Here is a 19,934-nt window from a genome sequence, read left to right on the forward strand (position 1 = left end):
TAGCAATCATTCACATTCCCCCATTAGGTTCCCTTCCACTATTTTCTATCTCCACATTATAAGTTTTTCCTGTAGTGAACATGACTTGAAACTTGTTCATAATTCTCCCATTCAAGGATTCCCTGTCAGCATCCTCCTTTATCATGTAATAATGCATGGAGCTCTACTACCTCGCTGTAATGCACCACATTAAACCACACTTACCCCAATCTAGTTCCTCACAAATAGGTAGATTCCCCTTAACACATCAATAAGATTCTCTTCTATAATCCCTCTCAAGAATCTCCATTGCAAAGTTGTGTTATTGCCTAAAAAAAATCCGCTACTAAGATCTCCACAACATCCTCAACTACAAACCCTGGCTTCTTAATATTTGCATCCTTATTAAGTTTTGAAGCTCAGCTCATTTTTTTCTTTTTTTTCTCTTAAAAATCCCTTTATAGAATCTCTTGTTATCTTAGTCAACTCCACAATACCTTCTTTAACATATGTAGCATGATCATAGCTGGACATTGTTGGTTGATTAAACAATCTTGAGCCAATGGTCACCATCACACTTAAAACAAATGTTGTGTCATCCACCACTACTTTTGTTGCCTAACCTTCTTATAAAAAATGTGAGCTGATGATTTATTTGACTCTTCAACTCATATATCAATGTATGGTATAAAGATATAAATATATACCCTTTATAAAAATATAAAAGGTATATCTTTATACCCTTTTGTGCGTAAAGATGTTCCCTAACCTTTTATTCCATTAGGTCAAGGAATATCCCTATAAACTAAATTCTTAACCGTACAATGGTCTTTTTTGCTAAGTTGATAAAAGAGCTAAAAGATTGTCAAGCCTCAACTTGCAACTTCTTGAGCAGACTGTGCGTCTCCTCGTTCGCCTCCACTCCCTCCGCCTTCATCCTTTGCAAGAATCCATAGGCGGGTACCTGCGCATTCACGTATGCCTTGAGCAGCTTGTTCCACACCCCAACCTTGGCCATGTTGCCCGCCTTGCACTTCTCAAACGCGCTCTCCGCCGCCTTCACGTCCGCCTTCTCCACCGCCTCCTCCAGCCCCTTCCTCGCCGCCATCTCCTTCTCCTTGTCCTTCCTCACCACCGCCTTGGCCGCCTTGCTCATCTTGATCGGCTCCTTCTCCCAGTCCACCAGCGTCACCCTCAGATCCATCTCGTTCATCTTCTTCTCCAGCTCCTTGATCTCGCACTTCATCCCCTTCTTGTAGTACGCCAGCAGCAGGTTGTTGTGCCGCTTCAAGTCCACCGTTTTGCTCCGCTTCCACTTGTCCATATGCTTGAACATCGAATCCACCCTCTGCACCTCCCCTGCCAGCGCCATCGCCCGCTGGAACGCCAGAAAGCTGTTGAATCCATCGCCTGGAACCATCTTGCACTTCTGCCACATCCGCTCCACGTCCGAGATCAGTCCCAGCTGACCGTAAGCCAGCATCATGTACTCGAACGTCGCCTTCGTCCTCCGGAAGGGCCCGACTTCCATCCGCAGGAGGCTCACCTCCGCCTTGTCGGTGAGCCCGGCCTTGAGGTAGCCTTTGCAGAGCGTGAAGTAGGAGGTCCCGTCCGGCTTGGCGTTTGGATTGAGCTTCATCTCCTCGAAGATCTTCTCCATGCCTTCGACGTCCCCGGCCTTGGCCTTGAGGTCCAGCATCACGTTGTACGTGAAGATGTTCGGCTCCACCGCCACGTCCTTGGCCTTCTCCAGCATCTCCTGGAACTTTGCGTTGTCGCCCTTGTGCTTGTAGAGCTTCATCATGAGGTTGAGCGCGAAGGGGCTCTGGGACAGGAAGCCGGCCTTGTCCATCTCCTCGAACAGCCCCTCGGCCTTCTTCACATTGTGGAGAAAGACGTAGCGAGTGAGGAGAGCGTTGTACACGGGCCGGGTCTTCTCCTCGGCCGAGAGCTCCTCAAACAGCTTCTCAGCGGCCGCGATCCCCTTGGACCTCGCAGTTATCTCGAGCTGGAAGGATCTCGCCAACTTGAAGTCTTTGTAATCGGGCTCATCCACGACCCACTCGATCATCTAGCAAAGTAGAAGAGAAGTTAAAAAACAGAAGAACGAAACCGAAACTTTTCTTTCTTACCTCCAAGGCATGAGCCATCCGGTTAGAGTTCTTCAGCCTGTTGATTACCGTCACGATCATGCTCACGGTGAGATCTTTCCCTTCCTCCTTCCACTTGTCCAGCACCGAGGACATACTCTCGTCCTTCTTGCAAGCAAAGATCCTCGCGAGAAGCTCTTGCTCCAGCTTGTCACTGTGAGCCAGCGTAAGCCGCCTCTCAGACTTCGATTTCTCCACAGACTTCACGGTAACCGGCTCGTGCGAGTTCACGTCCTCGTGTTCCTCCTCTTCCTCGTCTTCATCCTCCTTGGTCTCCTCTGGCTCGTCCTCGATCTCTTTTAGGCTGCTGCTCGATTCGGGCTCTTCAAACTCGTCGCTCTCGGACAGGTCGGAGGCGCTGTCGTGCCTGGTGGCGAAGCCCCGATACGAGAAAGAGAGACCCCGGCTGGTTTTCACGTAGCTGGTCGCGTCACCAGGCAGCAGCGCTCGAGAGAAGCACCGTCTCGCAAATGCCGCTCTTGAATCCGAGCTCCCTAGTCCCGGTGAGCACCGAGGCACATTCTTCTCTGTAAAGCACCTGGAGCGCGAGAAAGCAAGCGAGACAATCGAAACCAAGCAAGAAAAGCTCGAAATACCATTTGCGAAGCGATGAGGAACACGCCGCTGCTCTCCGGACCTTCCACATTGCGCGCGTGAGCGAGAAAACACACCACAGCGGCGGCGATCACTCGCTGCAGCACCGCGCACTCGATCAAACGGCGAAACAGGGCGAATCTAGCAAAAGCGCTTACCAGTTCTAGGACGAGGACGACGACGCCGCTGGCGCTCGCGGCATAGACGAAACTGGACGAAGAAAATGCAGACCCTAAAACCCTAAGCCCTATACCCTTGGACGCATCAGACCGTTAGAACCTGCGGTTGGATCTACCTTGCCAATGGCCCACTCACAAGACGTCACGTGGCACAGGCTGCTCCAGATATTTTTTCCCGGCAGCTGTGGGGATTCGAACGCCGGACCTGTTCAAATAAAGCATATGCGCTTGAACAGTAATGGAATATCCTTCTAGGGTTTTGCAAAGCCGAGCTATGGCGTCGTGAGGATTGTGCTCGAGAATGGCCATGGCGCCGGTGGCTGGAGCGCTGCCCTGCAATTCACCGCTCCATCGATGGGACAAGACGGCCTCGGTGAGCTTCTGCGGCGCCAAATCGACGTGGAGTGGCAGAGTTCGTCTCCAGCAGCAGCGGCAGAGGAAGAGATTTCGGATCTGTGCGGCGGGGGATTACTACGGAGTTCTTGGCGTCCAAAGGGGGGCGAGCAAGCAGGAAATCAAGAGCGCGTATAGGAAGCTGGCTCGCAAGGTAGGCCAGCTCGTTCTGTCCCGCATTTTTGTGATTGGAGGCAATGATCTGCCGCAGTTCCATCCAGATATCAACAAGGAGAAAGGCGCAGAAGAGAAATTCAAGGAGATCAGCTCGGCTTACGAGGTAAATGCGTCTCATCCTCATCCGAAAAAGAAAAAAAGTAAGAGTGGTAGAATTTTTCACGTAGGTGTTATCCGATGATGATAAAAGGCGCTTGTATGATCAATTCGGGGAGGCTGGAGTCAAGGGCTCTCCTGGAATGGGATCTACTGCTGGCGCTTATGCGGTATGGGATTTGTTTCTCTCCCTCCTTTCTCTTGTTTGATCTCTTTCTTGTTTACAGAGCAATCCCTTCGACTTGCTGGAGTCGTTTTTTGGAGCTGGAATGGGTGGCATGGGAAACTTTGGAGGCATGGGAACTGGAACAAGGCGGAGAAGCACTGCCGTGCAGGGTGAGGACGTTCGGTAAGCTTGTGAGGAGTCTTGTAAGTTGATTGACCTCGTCTGGTTTTCTAGTTACGACATGACTTTGGAGTTCTCCGAGGCCATTTTCGGCGCAGAGAGGGAGTTTGAGGCGTCACACTTGGAATCCTGTCGAGCTTGTGGCGGCTCTGGTGCCGTCTCGAGCACGAGTCGAAGGGTGTGTCCTACGTGCGGAGGGAGAGGCCAAGTAATGCGTACTCAAGAAACTCCTTTCGGCATGTTTTCTCAGGTTCGAGTATCCGTTTCTATACGTCCTTCGGGATTTTCACACAGCCATCTTTCAGGTGTCTACGTGCACGTCCTGCGGAGGAGAGGGGGAAGTTATTGCAGATTACTGCCGCAAATGCGGTGGTGAGGGACGAGTACGATTGAAAAAAAGTTTGAAGGTGACTATACCGGCTGGTGTAGACAATGGCAGCACTTTGAGAGTTCGCGGAGAAGGCGATGCTGGGCTGAGAGGGTATGTTGTTGCCTATCAGACGCGTTTTTTTTCTAATTTGTCTTCGGTTTCGCAGTGGACCACCGGGAGATCTCTATTTGTATCTAAGTGTCAAGGAAGTTCCTGGCATTCAGAGAGATGGGGTGAATTTGTACTCGACCGTTTCGATTAACTACACGGACGCAATTTTGGGAACTGCTATCAAGGTACTGTCGTGATGATATCAGTCGGATCGATGTCAAAAGATGGGCTTATAGGTACAAACTGTAGGCGGGACCATGGACTTGCAAATACCTCCTGGAACACAACCAGGTGACGTTCTCGTGCTTTCAAAGATGGGAGTTCCTCGCCTGAGCAGGCCTTCTGCGCGGGGGGATCACTTCTTTACAATCAAAATAGTGATTCCAAAGCGGTTAAGGTGACTGAATCGTTTGTCGATATTGGCTATATGGTTTCTTATGTTGGTTGCTCTTTCATTGCAGTGAATCGGAGAAGAGCCTGATCGAGGAGTTGGCAAATCTGCAAAAGCAGCAAAAATCTCGAAGTCCAATCAAAGGAAAAGCGCGTAAGTCACACCGAGCAGCTATTTTGCGGTGGCTTAGAAGCTTGGAAACCTGTGCAGGTGTGAACGGAGAGAATGCACAGAGCCAAAGCCAAGGCCAACAAGACGAAGAAGAAGATGGTGGAGTTTTGGGCAAGGTGACGAGCGCCATTGGGTAAGTAAAGAACGAGAACAAAGCAAAGAAAAAGCTCGGCTTATTTCTCTCCGCAGGTCCGCTGCCCAGGGTGCTTTGAGATGGCTACGCGAGAACCTATGACACATTCTTTCCTCCTTTTTTGATCGTTTCTACCTTTTTATATCCAGAGTCGTCAATCAACACCCAGCAGCAGCAAAACGTTTTTCCAATGAATACCGATCGCTGGCCATCTAAACAGGTGAAACTTTCGTGTCAGTTTTCGCCATTCTAACCAGTTCTTACAGGGAAGAAGAGAAGAGCACACTCCGTGCCTTTGTATAGCTATTTGCATAAAAGGATATGGGAAAGCCCCCCCACCAGGTGATCAAACAATCGTCTCGTAATCGAAGCCCCCGAACTACAACGAAAGCTTTGTGGGTAAGCATCACATTTAAAACGACTACCTTTTTGATCATGAAGATCATAAGAAAAAAATGTTGATCTCCACACTTGTCACTGTAAAGCGAAAGATTTGTCATCTTTCAAACGGATCGCGAGAGCTTCTTACCAGCCTCTACACAGCCGACAATGGCGAGGTGAGGTCCGACGATGCCACCTCCGCGCCGCCGCCGCCGCCGCCGCCGCCCCGGCATCCCTCGAGCATGAACACCACCTCGGTCATGGAGGGCCGGTCGCTGGGATCCGGCGCCGTGCACAGCAGCGCCACCTTCACCGCCAGCAAAAACTCCTCCCACTCGGACGACTCCTGGTCGAAGAGCTCCAGCAGTCCCGGATCAAACATCTCCGCCGCCTGCCTCCCTTGCAGCTGCCGCTTCACCCACTTGACAATGTCCTCCTCGGCCGAGAACGTCGCGGGCTTCCGCCCCGTCAGGAGCTCCAGCAGCAGGATCCCAAACCCGTAAACGTCCGACTCTTTGCTGGCCACCCCCGTCGCGCCAGCCTCGGGCGAGACGTAGCCCAGGGATCCCCCGGCCGGCGTGGAGGACGAGGACGTCGAAGGGTCCGCCGGGGGCGTCACCGCCAGCCTCTCGACGCCAAAGTCGGATATGTGGGGCTCGAAGTCGGCGTCGAACTGGACGTTGTGAGGCCGGACGTCGCCGTGCACCACTGGCGGGTCGCACGAGTGGTGGAGGAACTGGAGGCCGCGCGCGATGTTGAGAGCGATCAGGTGCCGCATCCGCCAGTCGAGAATGCTCCCGTCCTGGCTGCTGGCCTGCTGCAGCAGCACCGCCAGGTTCCCGTTGGGCATGTAGTCGTAGATGAGCAGCTTCACGTCGGCGCTGTAGTAGTAGCCGCGAAGAACGAGCAGGTTCTTGTGCTTGAGGCTCCCCAGCCGCTCCGCCTCGCCCCGGAACTGCGGCTCGTCGATGGAGCCGTCCGGGAGGCGCTTCACCGAGAGGACGCTGCCGTCTTCCAGGCAGGCCTTGAAGACAATGCCGAATCTCGTCCTGCTCAGGACGCTGTCCTCGTCGAACTGTCGCGTCGCCTCGACAACTTTGGCGTAGGGAATCGGGTCGTGGAACATGACAAGGTTCCCGGTAGGCGTCCCTGTTCCTGGGTCTGCTTTTCTCTCGTCCTTGTCTCTGTGTTTTCTCAGTAGCAGTATGTAAAGCAGGAAACAAGCGCCTGCCACCAAGACCGTGCCAACCACGACGGCGCCCAGCACTGTCGCGATCAAAACTTTCCCACTGAGTTTCTTTCTTGTCGATCGCGAGCACTGCACCACTAGAGGTCTTCCACACAGACGTGCATTGCCTTGAAAGGAGCTGGCTCCAAACTTCTTGCTTAACGCTGGAGGAATCTCGCCCTGGAGATGGTTGTATGATACGTTCAGCGACCTTAGATTTTCAAGGTTGGCGAGGAACGATGGAACTGGTCCTGTAAGACTGTTGACGGAGACGTCGAGCGCTTGTAGATTTACCAGAGCACTGAAACTTGCCGGTATACCGCCAGTAAGATGGTTGTTTTCTAGACGGATCTGCTGCATCTGTTCTAAACCACCGAGTAGAACCGGAATAGTTCCCGATAGCCTGTTGTTTCCAATATGCAAATACGTCAAATTCTTGCAGCCGATTAACGTTTCTGGTATCTCTCCTGAGAGCTTGTTGTCCCGCAGTTGCAATCTTTGAAGCTTAGAAAGATATCCTATCTCAGGTGGGAGGGGCCCGTCAAGCCTGTTATAACTCGCTTCCAAGACCGCCAAGTTGCTGCAGTTGCCGATTTCGGGCGGTATACTTTTTTCCAGAGAGTTGTGCGAGAGTGACAAACTTTGTAGCTCTTGCAGCCTGCCGATGGTGAGTGGCACATTTCCCGAGAGACTGTTGTAAGAAAGTGACAGACGCTGCAAACCGAGATTAAAAGTCAGATGGAATACTTCGCGTCAGTATGACTTCCAGTACCTTCAGCGACAAAATGTTGAGAAGAGAGCTTGGAATTTCACCGGAAAGATTATTCCCTCTCAGATTTAGTATCTGAAGCCCTGTCAAAGAGTTCCACGAGTCCGGTAACTTTCCAGAAAGTTTGTTGCCTTGCAGTCTAAGAATTTGCAGCTTTCGGCAGTTTAACAGCTCCGATGGAATACTTCCACTGATATTGTTGAAAGAGAGCGTAAGATTGGCCAGCTGACTCAGCGAACCCAGTTCTGTGGGAATTTCACCGTTGAGAGCATTAACCCGTACATCCAGAACCTGAAGGGTAGTACACCCTGCTATTTGAGGAGGAATGTTACCGGTCAAAGCGTTTCCAGACAAGTTCAGCACCTGGAGCTGTTTGAGCGCGCCGACGGACGCAGGAATAGGACCCCCAAGCGCGTTGTCTTGCAAAAACAGCTGGGATAATACCGAAAAGTTGCCAAGTGCAGGCGAGATGCCTCCGATCAGCATGTTGGTACTCAGGAACAGTCTCTCGAGCAAACGAAGCTGGTACAGAGGATCTGGTATAGCCCCAGACAGCAAATTGTGCTCCAGATCCAGACTCACTAGCTGAGAGCAGTTTCCGAGCGAGGATGGAATCATTCCTGTCAGCTCGTTCCCACCCAGAGCAAGCTTGCGCAGCAGACCAAGCTCCCCGAGAGATGGTGGTATGGAACCTGTAAGCCTGTTCTTGGAGAGGTTGATATACAACAGCCTGGAACAGTTGGATACCTCTGACGGAATGCCAGCTGAAAGAAAGTTGATGGACAGATCGAGCGTCTTCAATGATGTGAGTTTCCCGAGTTCGCGAGGAATGCCTCCGGTTAGCCTGTTGTTGGCGAGATTGAGAACCTGGAGTTTTTGCAGCGCAGCCAAACTCGCTGGGATTTGGCCATCAAAGGCATTGTTGTGGAGATAAATGACCCGGAGATTGGAAGCAGCGGATAGAGAATCTGGAATAGACCCATTAAAGGCGTTGGAATGAAGGCTCAACGTATCCAAGGATCCCAGCCTCCCCAAGTCTGTGCATAGGCAACAAGTGAAAGCACTCATCACTCAAAAGAATTTGGGAAAACAGAGTAAGAGACCACATACCGGCGATCGATCCTTGGAGATACATGCGTGGAAGATGGAGCTCCCAGACTCTCCCGGCGAAGCAACTCACCCCTCGCCATCGACATGGAGCGCCGGCATTCGATGGATTCCAGCTGCTGAGCCTGTCACCTGGATCAATCAAGCCCGCCTTGAAATCCAGCAATGCCGAAAGATCGCTGTCAAGGCCCCCATCGCTACTCTGTGCCGCCACGATATCGATTCCAAGAAAGAGAGGCGCCGCCGCCAGGAGCAAAAAGAATGCTGGAGCGACGCCATCGAGCCAGTCGATCAAAGAATCACCGGGAAGAGCCCTGGAGCCCCGCATCACCGCATAATCCCGTGCCCGACCGCTGCTAGAATCGAAATCCACGCCCGATCACCAATGCCGGCTGGCAAGAACTGCCGATCGATCGGCAAGAACAACGCAGGGGCTGGTCAGGATCATAGAATGTCACATTTTGGAGCAAGGATCGCGTCCATACCTGGAGGAAATCTCCGTGCCGGCGATCGACATGCAGATTCCACCGCGCCTCCTCATGGCGATAGCGCGCGCCGCTAGCGTCTCGATCGACGCAAAACCCCTCGCGAATGGATTCAAGCTTCATCCTTCCTCCATTCCACACTTTCTTGAAATATTTCTTCTCTCTCTCTTTCGCCTTGAGGGCGTTCATCACGTCATTCTAGGAGGCCGGGCCGTGACTACGTGGCGGCCCCATGACCGTGCGATCGCACGGACAGGATGGCAGCCGGCGGTGACGGCCATGATGGCCTGGAGCTCGGACGGAGGCGATCCAAGACCGTTTATCAATGCCAGTGAAATGTAAATGAACTATGTTGTGTGATTTAATGCATGACCATTTTCCTATCAATATAACGTTTCTTTAACATCTGGGGAGATTGGCTGGCATGGGATGTATTACCAAGCGTATATCACGCGTATGAGCCCTGTAGCGACTGGAACTGGACGTCTCTTTCCCGGCGTATAGAACATCACAACACATGAAAGAGCAAAGCTCTTTACATACCTACACGACGATTTTTTATTTTCCAACATCAACATCAATACGACTAATATCAAACCTTGCAATGGTTTCCAAATTTTTCCCAAGCACACACAATCCACCCAACCATAAAGTACTGACACACAGATTTATACCCGTTGCTATACGTATAGCATGTGAGTTCCCCCTCGTTTTTACCAAAGCTTCACTTTTTACCGTTCCCGCCACGTCAGCGTATGGACGAGTCGACATCCCGGGCTATGGTGGTCGAGGGTGCCTCACAGGCACAGTGAAAACGAGCCCTCGAGTTTTAAAACCTTTAGACGAAAAAAAAGGTTAAAGGACGTAGAGGGCGGTGGTGAAGCCAGGAATCTCTCGAGCAGTGATAGAGATGAAACTTTTTTCTTAAATTCGCGTCGCTAGCGCTCGAGCAATGCTGGTGGGTCGATCGTCCTTCCTGTAACGCAGTGCGAATAGCGTGACACAAAACAAACTAGGACGGAGTCTTACCTCGCAGAAAGTTTGCTTTTGTAGCCCGACGAAAAAGCCGTGGTCCCTCTGGAGAACCACCATGAAAGTGTGTAGAAATCCTGTCTGGAGCACACGTATTTTTGTCTGATTAGTTGCGTATCATCGCTCCAGGGAGTTGCAACGAATGGATGACGCCATGAATCCTGTGTGCTGGAAGATCCAGAGAACTCAAATCTGTCAAGAGATGGAAAGAGAATACGCTCACTCGGACTTTTTTATTGCTTGTTAACCGGAAGAAGTCATTCCCTCTGTTCGATATACGAGCCACTAAGTCCTGAAGTACCAAGCAAGCCAACCTGCGAAACACAAAGTTCCATATCTCAACGTAAGAAACCAATGAAGAAAACACGAACTTACATCTCCCCACTTCGGTGGAAGCCCGGAGACTCTTTGTTTGAGGAGGACGAGCGTACTTCCCAGCTCCAGCTCCACTTTCTTCTTCAAGGAATGCTCGTGTTCTCCAAAGGACGACAGGTACTTCACGTACTTGGAGTGTACCGCTTCCAAAGCACGCTGGTGTTGGTCAGGAAGAGGTCCAGTGTTCTTCACAGAGTACCAAAAACCAAAGTCATGCCCAAGAACTCCCTCCCAGAAACAATGAAACGTACCTCTCCAGACAATCCCATTAAATCGTCGATAGACTTCCTCAGCGCGTCCAGAGTGCCGTAAAACGTCTCCACCGCACGGGCGGACGACCACGTATCTTTGAGAATGGTGTGATCGGCGGTACCCTCGCCGGTGCTCAAAGTCCCCTCGACAATGTTGGCCGTCTTCTCATCGATATCGTACCAGTTGATCGCGTAGAGCTGCTTCAATGCCTTTTTTATGGCCGGATCCGAGCACTCTGGGATCGTCCCCGCCGTGGCAAAGCCGCGCCTCCACAGATTACTCGCAGCTACTGCGGCATTTCCAACATAAATTTCGGGGCGCCATTTGAATTCCAGAAAACTCTAGTACCTGATGATCCTTGGCGATTCCGGGAGCTGGGAGAAGCAAACGCGCGCCAGTGACGCAATGCGCTAAGTGACGATGCCATGAGAGTGGAAAAAGCCCTAATTGTGCAAGAACCCTAATTTTGCTGTTTATTGACGTCGTCTGATCGAATCTCGCGACGAGCAGTGTCTACGTGGACCTTTGTGTGCCTTAAACTAATTTCCCTCCTACAGTTCTTGTTCGCGATGGAGCTTTGCGCGATCGTTCTAACCCTTGTTCTTGTTCTTGGGGCCGAATCGATCGCCCAGAGCGAGCAATGGTGCACCAGCGGCAGTGGCGCGACGAACGCGAGGATCATCGATATTACGCATTCATTTAGGGAAGGGCTGCCGGTTTGGGAATCCTTCCACAGGGGGCTGGGGAAGCTCGTCCATCAGGTGGAGAGCATTGCCAATGGATCCATAGCCAATGGTTCCGAGCTTAAGAAGATGGGCGTGCACACAGGGACGCACGTCGATTCGCCCAGCCACTTCTTGGAGGATGCCTTCCTTGCTGGGGTGGACACGAGCAATGGTTTGGATCTCGGCATTCTCAATGGTTAAGTGTGGATCGATCGAGCTCTCCTATAGTTCTAGCTTTCGCTGATGGATTTTTTTTTTCTTTCTTTTTTTTTGTTCTTTCTCCCAGGGCCAGTGCTCGTTGTGGAAGCTCCCAGAGAAACAAATATATCAGGTCTGGCTTTGCAACTTTCAAGTTCCATGTTTTACTTTGTTTGATTCTTTTCACGTATAAACCAGGGAGTGTGATCAAGGAGATAGTTCCTCAAGGTGTAAAGCGTGTTCTCTTTAGAACTTTAAACACGGACAGGTGAAAATCTCTCAAGTTTCAGGCGATTGCTAACTTGTTTCATACAGGCGGCTCATGTGGAAACCAGAGTTTGTGACTGACTACACGGCGATCACAGGAGAAGGGGCCGAGTATATAGCCGAGAAAACTCAAATCAAACTAGTTGGTAATGTTTCATTCCAAGTTTTGCTCCAGGGATCCTTAAAACAAGTTTCGTTAGGAGTGGATTACTTGTCCGCTGCAGTTTATGAAGCTCTAGCGAGAAGTCACAAGGCTCTTCTAAGGAAGGTCAGGAACAATGGGCTTTTATTTTCTTATTTTGGATATCTTCGAGTAAGTCGTGATTTAATGAACAGGGAGTGATCCTTGTGGAAGGACTCAACCTTGACAATGTGGACACTGGAATGTACACGTTACACTGCCTCCCTCTTCGGCTGGTTGGCTCAGACGGATCTCCAACACGCTGCATCTTAACCGATTAGCTCCAAACTTGGTCAGTGTTTGCTCTTTGTACACTTGCTCGATATATATATATATGAGTTTGAGTTGGCATTTTTTTTTTTGTGAATATTGGTAAAGGTGTAATTAGAATTCTTTATCAAATGACTTCACTGTATGTATTGTGCATACAGCTCTTTTATAGCACTCATTTTTTTATTGTATTAGGTTTAGTACTCATATTTTTCTTACAAAGTTATTAAAGATATTTTAGTAGGCTTAATGAGGTCCAAGTGACTATTGTTATATGTTAATATTAGTGTAATGGGATTTTGGTAATTGCCAAATTAGTTTCAATTTGGACCATTCGTATTCACTTTCCATATTCCATGCACTTATATACTTTAATTGTCTTTAAGGAGTGTTTGGATTTGAGATTTTGGTTTAAATCTTCGTCTAGATCTAACTTTTTCCATTTCCTTTCTTTTATTTTTTCCATTCAAAATTTTGGTTTAAATATAGCTTTTTGTATTGTCTAGATTTCCCTTTCCTTCTATTTTTTTTTTCATTTTTTTCTTTTATTCTTTCCTTTTCATTCATGTTCATGGCAGAGTAGTAGTCTCCTCCTCTTTTAACTCTGGAACAACAATTGATGCAATTGCTCAATGCTATACAATTGTAATTGAACAACCAAATTCAATTGATGGCAACATTCAAGGCACGTGGTACAGTTCCTCCTACTCTTAGTGCTAATCCTTACGTTCAACCAGAGTTCTTTCGTGGGAATCCTAGGGATGATGTGTACCATTAGTTTGATCACTTCATGATGATTGCCACATATCATTCTTGGGATGATGTTTGACATTTGCATGAGTTTCCCACATGTTTCCAAGGGATGGCATTGCAGTGGTACAATGGTTTGAGCATAGCCACCCATGAAGATTGGAATCTTTTCCCAAATATCTTCAAACACACATTTGGATATGCTAACCATTATGATGATACTTTTCAACAATTATATCATTTTTGTCAAATGCCATTTGAGTCGGTAATGCAATTTGGTGTTCATTTCCGAAGCCTCTTGCTTTGTGCGGAGCCAAATATGTCAAAGTGGATCAAGCTAGAAATGTTGTGGCTAGTACTTTATTAAAATCTTGTAGGACTTATACATGCACTTGCTTGAGCCACCCTTAACAATGTCCTTCGCTTGGTACAACGTTATGAGATGTCACTTTTTCCACTTCTCACTGCACATCTTTCAGTTCTACTTCATGTGGGAGATGATCTTGTTTTAATGAAGGTTGATGTTGTTATTGCTTGAGTTCAAGGAGAAAGGCGAGGATATGGTCGTGGTCATGATATTTGCTGCTAGGTGTGTGATGAAGTTAGTCACACTTATTGGTGCTGTTAGTATTTTCCGGATTGGCAACCTCCATTCCTAGGTGGAGACTTTAGTGTCAACAATGTCCTATTGGTGCTGTTGTAGTGGAAAGTTTGGACACCAAGACATGGTTTTTCCATGTTGGCATGTCAACTCTACCTTTGTCAATATCATTTGGTTGCGTTTAGTTTGTAGTGTTGGATTTCATTAAATTTTGGACATGGTGAATCACTCGTTGATGAAGTGTTATCTGTAATTGAGTTTTGCTAAAGGATTGATCTTGGATATTGATTAAAGTATCTTTGACTTTGATTAGCTTACTTACTAAAGAGTTTTGAGTGATGATTCATTCGTGCTTTCTTCTAGCTTTGTTATGGTGTTGATGGCATTGAAGTGATGCCTTATTGTTGACATTGTTGATGTTGAGAGTTGAGTGAAATGAGATGTCTTTTTGAAAGATTGATGTCGAGTTTCATTAATCTCAATGAAAATAGTGTTGATGATTTGGCTATGGTTTAGTGTTATTGGCATTTGTGCATTTGCTAGTTAGCAACTATGTTAGCGATCAAATGAGCTAAGTGGTAAGTTGAGTTAGTCATATTCTAGACGAGATTATTTAGTAGGGGTTGAGCTTTGGCTTTTCCTTGTAAAGTGATTTAGTCATGGACTATACTAACTTTATAAGAGGAAGAGTTAGTGATTGATATTAAAGTGATTGAATCCTTGTTGGATTTGAATTGGGATATCTCGATCATTATTAATTTTTCTTGTGCTTATTATTTAGTGAGTTACGTCTTGCTAAAATATGGATTCATGGAGGATGGTTTAGTGATCACTTGTTGAGCATAACTTCGTTATGCATAACTTTTGGATTGATGTAGGTATGCTCTTCATTAGCTTTGGCATTATGAAGTTTAGCTTATGGATGTGTTGAGAAGGATGTTGTGGGTTATACCATGATTTCTTCTTTAGCATTGAAATTAGTTCATGCAAGATTTGTGATCATTATTAGGCAAGACTTAGCTATAGGCTTCTTCAAGCTTTTAGTTCCTTAAGTTTTCATGCTTGTGGTCCATTTGTTAGAAGTTGTTGGGGAAGGCATTTTTGCTCATTAACTTCGATGTTGAAGTTGGCTTTGTGTTTGGCAATCATTAGTGATGATTGACTATCATCTAGGATAGTTGATTATCCTTGTCAAAAGGTTTTGCTTAATTGTTGTTGATATGGAATGAGTTGCCGTTCTTTGGGATGGTGAATTCCTCTTTGACAATAATTATGCATCTCTTCATTGATGGGATGATTCATGATTTTTCATGATGGTTAGTTATTCTCTTTGATAGCTTATAACTTTTTGCAATACCACATGTTATTTGTGGTTTGCTCTAGATTGGTCTTTTGGGTTTGAGACATTAGTAGGATGTTACTGACACTTGCTTAGGCAACTTGAGTTCTTTGGTGTTGTTGGCTGAGATCTATTCGAATTGGCTAGTGTGATAGTTGTCATAAATAGGTGTTTGTTGGTCTTACCGCATCCATTCTGTTCTATTGATTATTGTTCGGGTTAGTTCTGATAGATTGGGATGTTATTTCCTTCGGGTAATACATTCGCAAGTAATGTGCTTGTTAGTCGATAATATTTTGGTTCTTTGAGTTATCTTTAGTAAGTTGTTTGGCATATTGTCTCCTATCTTCGATAGTTAAGTTTCATCATTGAGTTTCCGTGATGATATATTTGCTATTGAATTTTGTTGGATGGTCAATCCTATGTTTCCGAAAATGATGATTTTGGTGGTTTCTATACTATACTACTAGTTTATCAGATGATAACTTACTTGGAATACTTTTTTGTTCTCATCTAAGATTTATTCACTGATAATTAAGTTTCTAAGATATCATTGTCTATGTAGTGCACTTTATTTCTCTCCCCTTAAGCCAATTGGAAAAGGGGCAATTGCTTAATGAGAGAGCCCTTAGTGGCTATTTTATCCCCATTTATCCCTCAAGGTTTCAAGGATCCACAGTGATAGTATATCCAAATCTCATCCCATGATCACATGTGCTACACTCACCCCCCCTTCAAAGATGTAAATATCCTCATTAACTATTGACTAACAACCCTTACTGAGCCAAGGGGAACCAACACCTCCATTTCCACACTCAATCTACCAATCCTTCCATTGTGTAGACTAGTTATTCCATGTGAGGCAACTAGTCATCCACCTGTACCGTAGTCCCACAGTGAATACCTTTGTCCATGGATACTCCACACAAGAGGAAGGACGTACATATGGATGTCCAATATGTATGATTTCAAATTTAGGGGTAAGAATATATCTTGCTCAAGGGTATATTATATTTTTAAGTAGCCACTAATTAATGGGAATCGAACCTGTGCCATTTGCTTCAATACCAACTATACTCCCAAGTATGGAGCCAAGGAGTGACGGAACCGGTCCACGAAGCAACTCTTGAAGATACAGCCCAAGGAGCGAAGGGACAAGAGCCGGAGCGACTTGGAACAGTCCTGGAGCAACAAGCATCCCAATGCCAGAACTAGCACGCAAAATGGAGCTAAACGGAGTTTGGCACTATTTCGGCATACCGGTGGCCTAACGCGAGGACATGGGTACTCCACTAGCTAGCATGGAATGGAACTTGGGCTTAGACCCAAGCCGGACGCAGAACAAGGACAGGCACGTAAGCGGAAGCTAGATTATGCCTCAGGTTGGTCGGCCATGCCCGACCTACCCACTATCCCTACTATCCCTAGGAATTCCTTCCTTATGCTCATCTTGCCAAGTATAGATGCAAAATCCAGTTTACTAACACTTGAACAAAAGGGGTTGATAAAAGGTCCAGCAATACCAACCTCCTGCCATCATGGCAGTAAGGTAATAGTGTCTGTAAGGACTAGCCGACATGTAACTTTCGATATCCGAAGTCACATTTGCAACACTCTCCCCCCCTAGGGAAGATCGACGTCCTCGTCGATGCATACTCGAGTCTAGAATACCACCAAGAAGACAACTCCAAAAAAAGTTCATGGTACTCACACTATGTGAGAAATGCACCAACGTTAAGGGTAACTTTTTTGTCTAACGCGGATGCATTACCAGCTCAGAGACCTTCCGGCCGTCGTCGACAAGGAAATGACCAACTGAATCAACCACCCTTATTGTTCTAAGAGTCACCCAGCTTACAAAAGTGTGATACGCCTTTGCCTGCAGGGACATAGAGAGAGAAGCCAGAGGCCCCAACCCTCCTAAGCAAAGAAACCAAACCTGTCAGTAAGGTTTAGATAGACTACTGTAAACAGGCAGTTAGAGTTGTTTACACGGTTACACCCTTTTAACAGAATAAGGAACATCCACAAAGAGGTGGGTGATGTGACTAGTCGACAGTAGCTACCCCATGACTAAAGATTTCACCATACACACGAAGTGCCGAAACCAGTCTGCCTATATTGGCCCAAATTCAAAGATCAATAGATGGACAATATCAAAGTCATAAACTGTAGTGCATGTGATCATGGGATGAAATTTAGATATACTATCATCGTGGATCCTTAGAACTTTGGGGGATAAATGGGGATAAAATAGCCACTAAGGGCTAAACAATTGCCCTTTTTCCAATTGGCTTAAGGGGAGAGAGATAAGATGTGTTTTGGCACTATTCCTTTGTTCAATGGCCCAAGGCCCTGAACCTTGGGTTCTACACCACTGTCCTATGGACATGTGGTATATGACATGTGGCATAAAAAAGGGTTTAGGTTCCACTTCGTGGTGTTATCTTATGGTAAACCACCATAAGATAAAGGGTAAAAACCACATGTGCTACAACTTTTGTGTTCTTATTACTTCCTCTTATATTTCCATCTTATTCTACTCTTCTTTTTTCCAATCCCTCTGATGGTTTTTGTGTTATAATAGTTGATTGGCTTATGAAGGAGTATGTCAATCTTTTTGAATTTGACCTATTGTATGAGGCTAAGATTGCCATGCTTCATCTGATTCTAACTGGGGATGCTTGTCCAATCAAGGTTCTTATTTGTCATTGGTCACTCAAAGAAATAAATATTTTACATGTAAATATTAAAGAGATCTTGGAAAAGGGTGTTATTCAAAAGTTGCAGAGTTCTTGGGCATGTGAACTTTATCTTACGACAAAGTTTGATGGGAGTATTCATTTTTGCAGCGACTATCGTCCATTAAACGAAGTGATGATCTTGGATGTGTACTCTATTCCTCATACTATTAATCTCTTGGATCGTTTGGTGAGAATTTGTTGGTTCACTAAACTAATGTAAGCGACTAAATTTTCCATTTCTACTTTAGTCACTTAACCACACCTTCGACCATTTGGAGGAGTCTCATTCACAACTTCCATAAGTCCCACTCAGGACTTGGGGCTTGCTAGCCCCGAGAATGGTGTCCATGCCACTCAACCTTTGCACTTAGTCCCAGTGCTCCATGTGTCCGGTCCCATGACCGACACCCCAAGGCACCACCAACATACCAGTTTGTTACGCTAGGCCATGCCCAATCACCTTGGTCACATCGGTGGTCCAACACCACTTACATTGTAATCCCGTCTCTCCAAGACTGGGCCATCCGTCCATGAGTGGTCATCCCAGATCCACCCTTTAGCATCCTTAGGATGCCCACATAGAGTAGTCTTCTAGTGTAGAGACCAAAGATACGGTCATGTGAGGAGGAAGTCCCAGAGGACCATGGGACTTAATGGTCAAGCTTGTGAGCCTTGATCCAGTGGCAGTGTTGGCGAACACGGCTAGGGACAAAAAAAGGACTTGGTGGGGACCGGAAAAGAGATATTGGGGAAGGCTAATCCTCATGTCTGTGAGCATCCTAAGGATACTAAAGAGTGGATCTGGGATGATCACTCATGGATGGATGGCCCATTCTATGAGAGACAGTACAATGATGCAGATGGTGTTAGACCACCGGTGTAACCAAGGTGAAGGGGCATGGCCTTAGTGTAACAAGCAGAGATATCGGTGGTACCTTGGGATGTCGGTCATGGGATCGGACACGTGGAGCACTTGAACCAAGTGCAAAAGTTGAGTGGCGGGTATGCCATTTTCGGGGCTAGCAAGCCCAAGTCCGAAATACGACTTATGGAGGTTGTGAGTGAGACTCCTCCAAGTGGTCGGTGGTGTGGTTAAGTGACTAAAGTATAATGGAAAATTTAGTCGCTTACAATTTGGTATCTGAGCTATTCCTTAGTTTGACCTTTATTGGTGCTCAAGTATATCATCACTGGTGTTGGCATTGGAAGGTTTTAGGAGTGGACCTATCCTTGAGGAGTAGCAAGTCGGAAAGACATGGCTCTCCAGTACAATTCAGGTATGAACTTGTAGGTGAGGTGGTGGATAGAAAAGGGCGAATAAGGGAATGACTTTGGGATCTTGGGAACAATATAAATGTTTTCTCAGAGAGTTGAGGATGTGATCCAAATGAGCATTTGACTTAGCAAACTAGCTGATGTAGTTGTGATAAACAAATACAGTTGGGATCACGGGAAAGATGTAGACTCCAAAATAAAAGAGTCACAAGATGACCCTTATATAGTTGAGGCTGGTGCTCATAAATTTGAGACTGGAATTGATGACCGTGGGAGGTCAAATATAGAAGAGGACACAAGTCCTTGAAATGGTAGCTGGGGCTACCTTTAATAAATGCTGGCACCTCAAAAGTAGGACCTCACGGGTCGTTGGATGACAAAGTCCAAAAAGCTGGATGACTCAAATAGAGTCAAGGAATAATTCTAAAGGATTAATGGAAGCATTTGGACGAAGGTGTGTTGTACCCCACAAAAGATGGGGGGGATCATAAGATCCAAGTATGAGAACGAAGGGTATCTCATTGATGGCAGAATGTGCTATACTAAAGTCGTGGGAAAGGTGTTCCCCAAAAAAGAAAGCAATTTTGGCATAAAATTGTGTATGAACACTATGGTGCAGTGCTAACTGATAATTGGTATAAGAAACAATCATATTGGTTTTTGGCAAAGACCTAGACAAAAGTAAGAAGTGTCATAGAGGTAGGCTCGTGGAGTTGATGGTGTGGAAACACCAAGTGTGCCAAGACATGCTACCTTGAGGTCAAGTTTGCGGGTTCATGAGAACCACTTCCAAAGGAATTTCAATGGAAATGGGAATGGCATAGCCTAAGCTGGAAGGTAAGTGGTTAGAGTGTGGTGACCCAAA

General features: G+C 46.8%; 5 protein-coding genes across 8 annotated transcripts; 2 read left to right on the forward strand and 3 right to left on the reverse strand.

The window, feature by feature from the left end:
* Positions 1–727: 727 nt before the first annotated feature.
* Positions 728–2,967, reverse strand: LOC9645981 (pentatricopeptide repeat-containing protein At1g80270, mitochondrial). The gene is made up of 4 exons (XM_002975972.2): positions 2,882–2,967; positions 2,726–2,821; positions 2,112–2,667; positions 728–2,050 (listed from the first exon to the last, which is right to left on the reverse strand). Exons 2-4 carry the CDS (start codon positions 2,773–2,775, stop codon positions 845–847), a joined length of 1,812 nt encoding a protein of 603 aa, XP_002976018.1. The 5' UTR covers positions 2,776–2,821; positions 2,882–2,967; the 3' UTR covers positions 728–844.
* A 197-nt stretch (positions 2,968–3,164) lies between these two features.
* Positions 3,165–5,556, forward strand: LOC9645982 (chaperone protein DnaJ). Its single transcript, XM_024680941.1, has 12 exons — positions 3,165–3,449; positions 3,507–3,575; positions 3,640–3,738; positions 3,796–3,917; positions 3,969–4,164; positions 4,220–4,395; positions 4,451–4,580; positions 4,632–4,792; positions 4,857–4,939; positions 4,997–5,090; positions 5,147–5,310; positions 5,357–5,556. The coding sequence occupies exons 1-11, from the start codon at positions 3,204–3,206 to the stop codon at positions 5,190–5,192; spliced, it is 1,422 nt and encodes a 473-aa protein (XP_024536709.1). The 5' UTR covers positions 3,165–3,203; the 3' UTR covers positions 5,193–5,310; positions 5,357–5,556.
* On the reverse strand, positions 5,361–9,205 carry LOC9645508 (probable inactive leucine-rich repeat receptor kinase XIAO). Of its 3 annotated transcripts, XM_024680940.1 has the most exons (5): positions 9,061–9,205; positions 8,579–8,977; positions 7,472–8,505; positions 5,620–7,413; positions 5,361–5,567 (listed from the first exon to the last, which is right to left on the reverse strand). In XM_024680940.1, exons 2-4 carry the CDS (start codon positions 8,901–8,903, stop codon positions 5,626–5,628), a joined length of 3,147 nt encoding a protein of 1,048 aa, XP_024536708.1. In that variant the 5' UTR covers positions 8,904–8,977; positions 9,061–9,205; the 3' UTR covers positions 5,361–5,567; positions 5,620–5,625. The 3 variants fall into 3 exon arrangements, with proteins under 3 accessions (XP_024536708.1, XP_002976019.1, XP_024536706.1); XM_002975973.2 differs by having other exon boundaries at positions 5,361–7,413; XM_024680938.1 differs by having other exon boundaries at positions 5,361–7,413; positions 8,579–9,009.
* Positions 9,206–9,647: 442 nt separating this feature from the next.
* LOC9645983 (succinate dehydrogenase subunit 5, mitochondrial) lies at positions 9,648–11,158 on the reverse strand. 2 transcript variants are annotated; one of them, XM_024681130.1, is made up of 5 exons: positions 11,068–11,158; positions 10,719–11,005; positions 10,468–10,653; positions 10,090–10,406; positions 9,648–10,036 (listed from the first exon to the last, which is right to left on the reverse strand). In XM_024681130.1, the coding sequence occupies exons 1-4, from the start codon at positions 11,144–11,146 to the stop codon at positions 10,350–10,352; spliced, it is 609 nt and encodes a 202-aa protein (XP_024536898.1). In that variant the 5' UTR covers positions 11,147–11,158; the 3' UTR covers positions 9,648–10,036; positions 10,090–10,349. The 2 variants fall into 2 exon arrangements, with proteins under 2 accessions (XP_024536898.1, XP_002976020.1); XM_002975974.2 differs by having other exon boundaries at positions 10,719–11,008.
* An 86-nt stretch (positions 11,159–11,244) lies between these two features.
* Positions 11,245–12,445, forward strand: LOC9645984 (kynurenine formamidase). The gene is made up of 6 exons (XM_002975789.2): positions 11,245–11,640; positions 11,731–11,775; positions 11,841–11,910; positions 11,958–12,055; positions 12,110–12,177; positions 12,246–12,445. Exons 1-6 carry the CDS (start codon positions 11,289–11,291, stop codon positions 12,369–12,371), a joined length of 759 nt encoding a protein of 252 aa, XP_002975835.1. The 5' UTR covers positions 11,245–11,288; the 3' UTR covers positions 12,372–12,445.
* The last annotated feature ends 7,489 nt before the right edge of the window (positions 12,446–19,934 follow it).

The sequence above is a fragment of the Selaginella moellendorffii genome, unplaced genomic scaffold, assembly GCF_000143415.4.
Source record: "Selaginella moellendorffii unplaced genomic scaffold, v1.0 SELMOscaffold_29, whole genome shotgun sequence".
Classification (NCBI taxonomy): domain Eukaryota; kingdom Viridiplantae; phylum Streptophyta; class Lycopodiopsida; order Selaginellales; family Selaginellaceae; genus Selaginella; species Selaginella moellendorffii.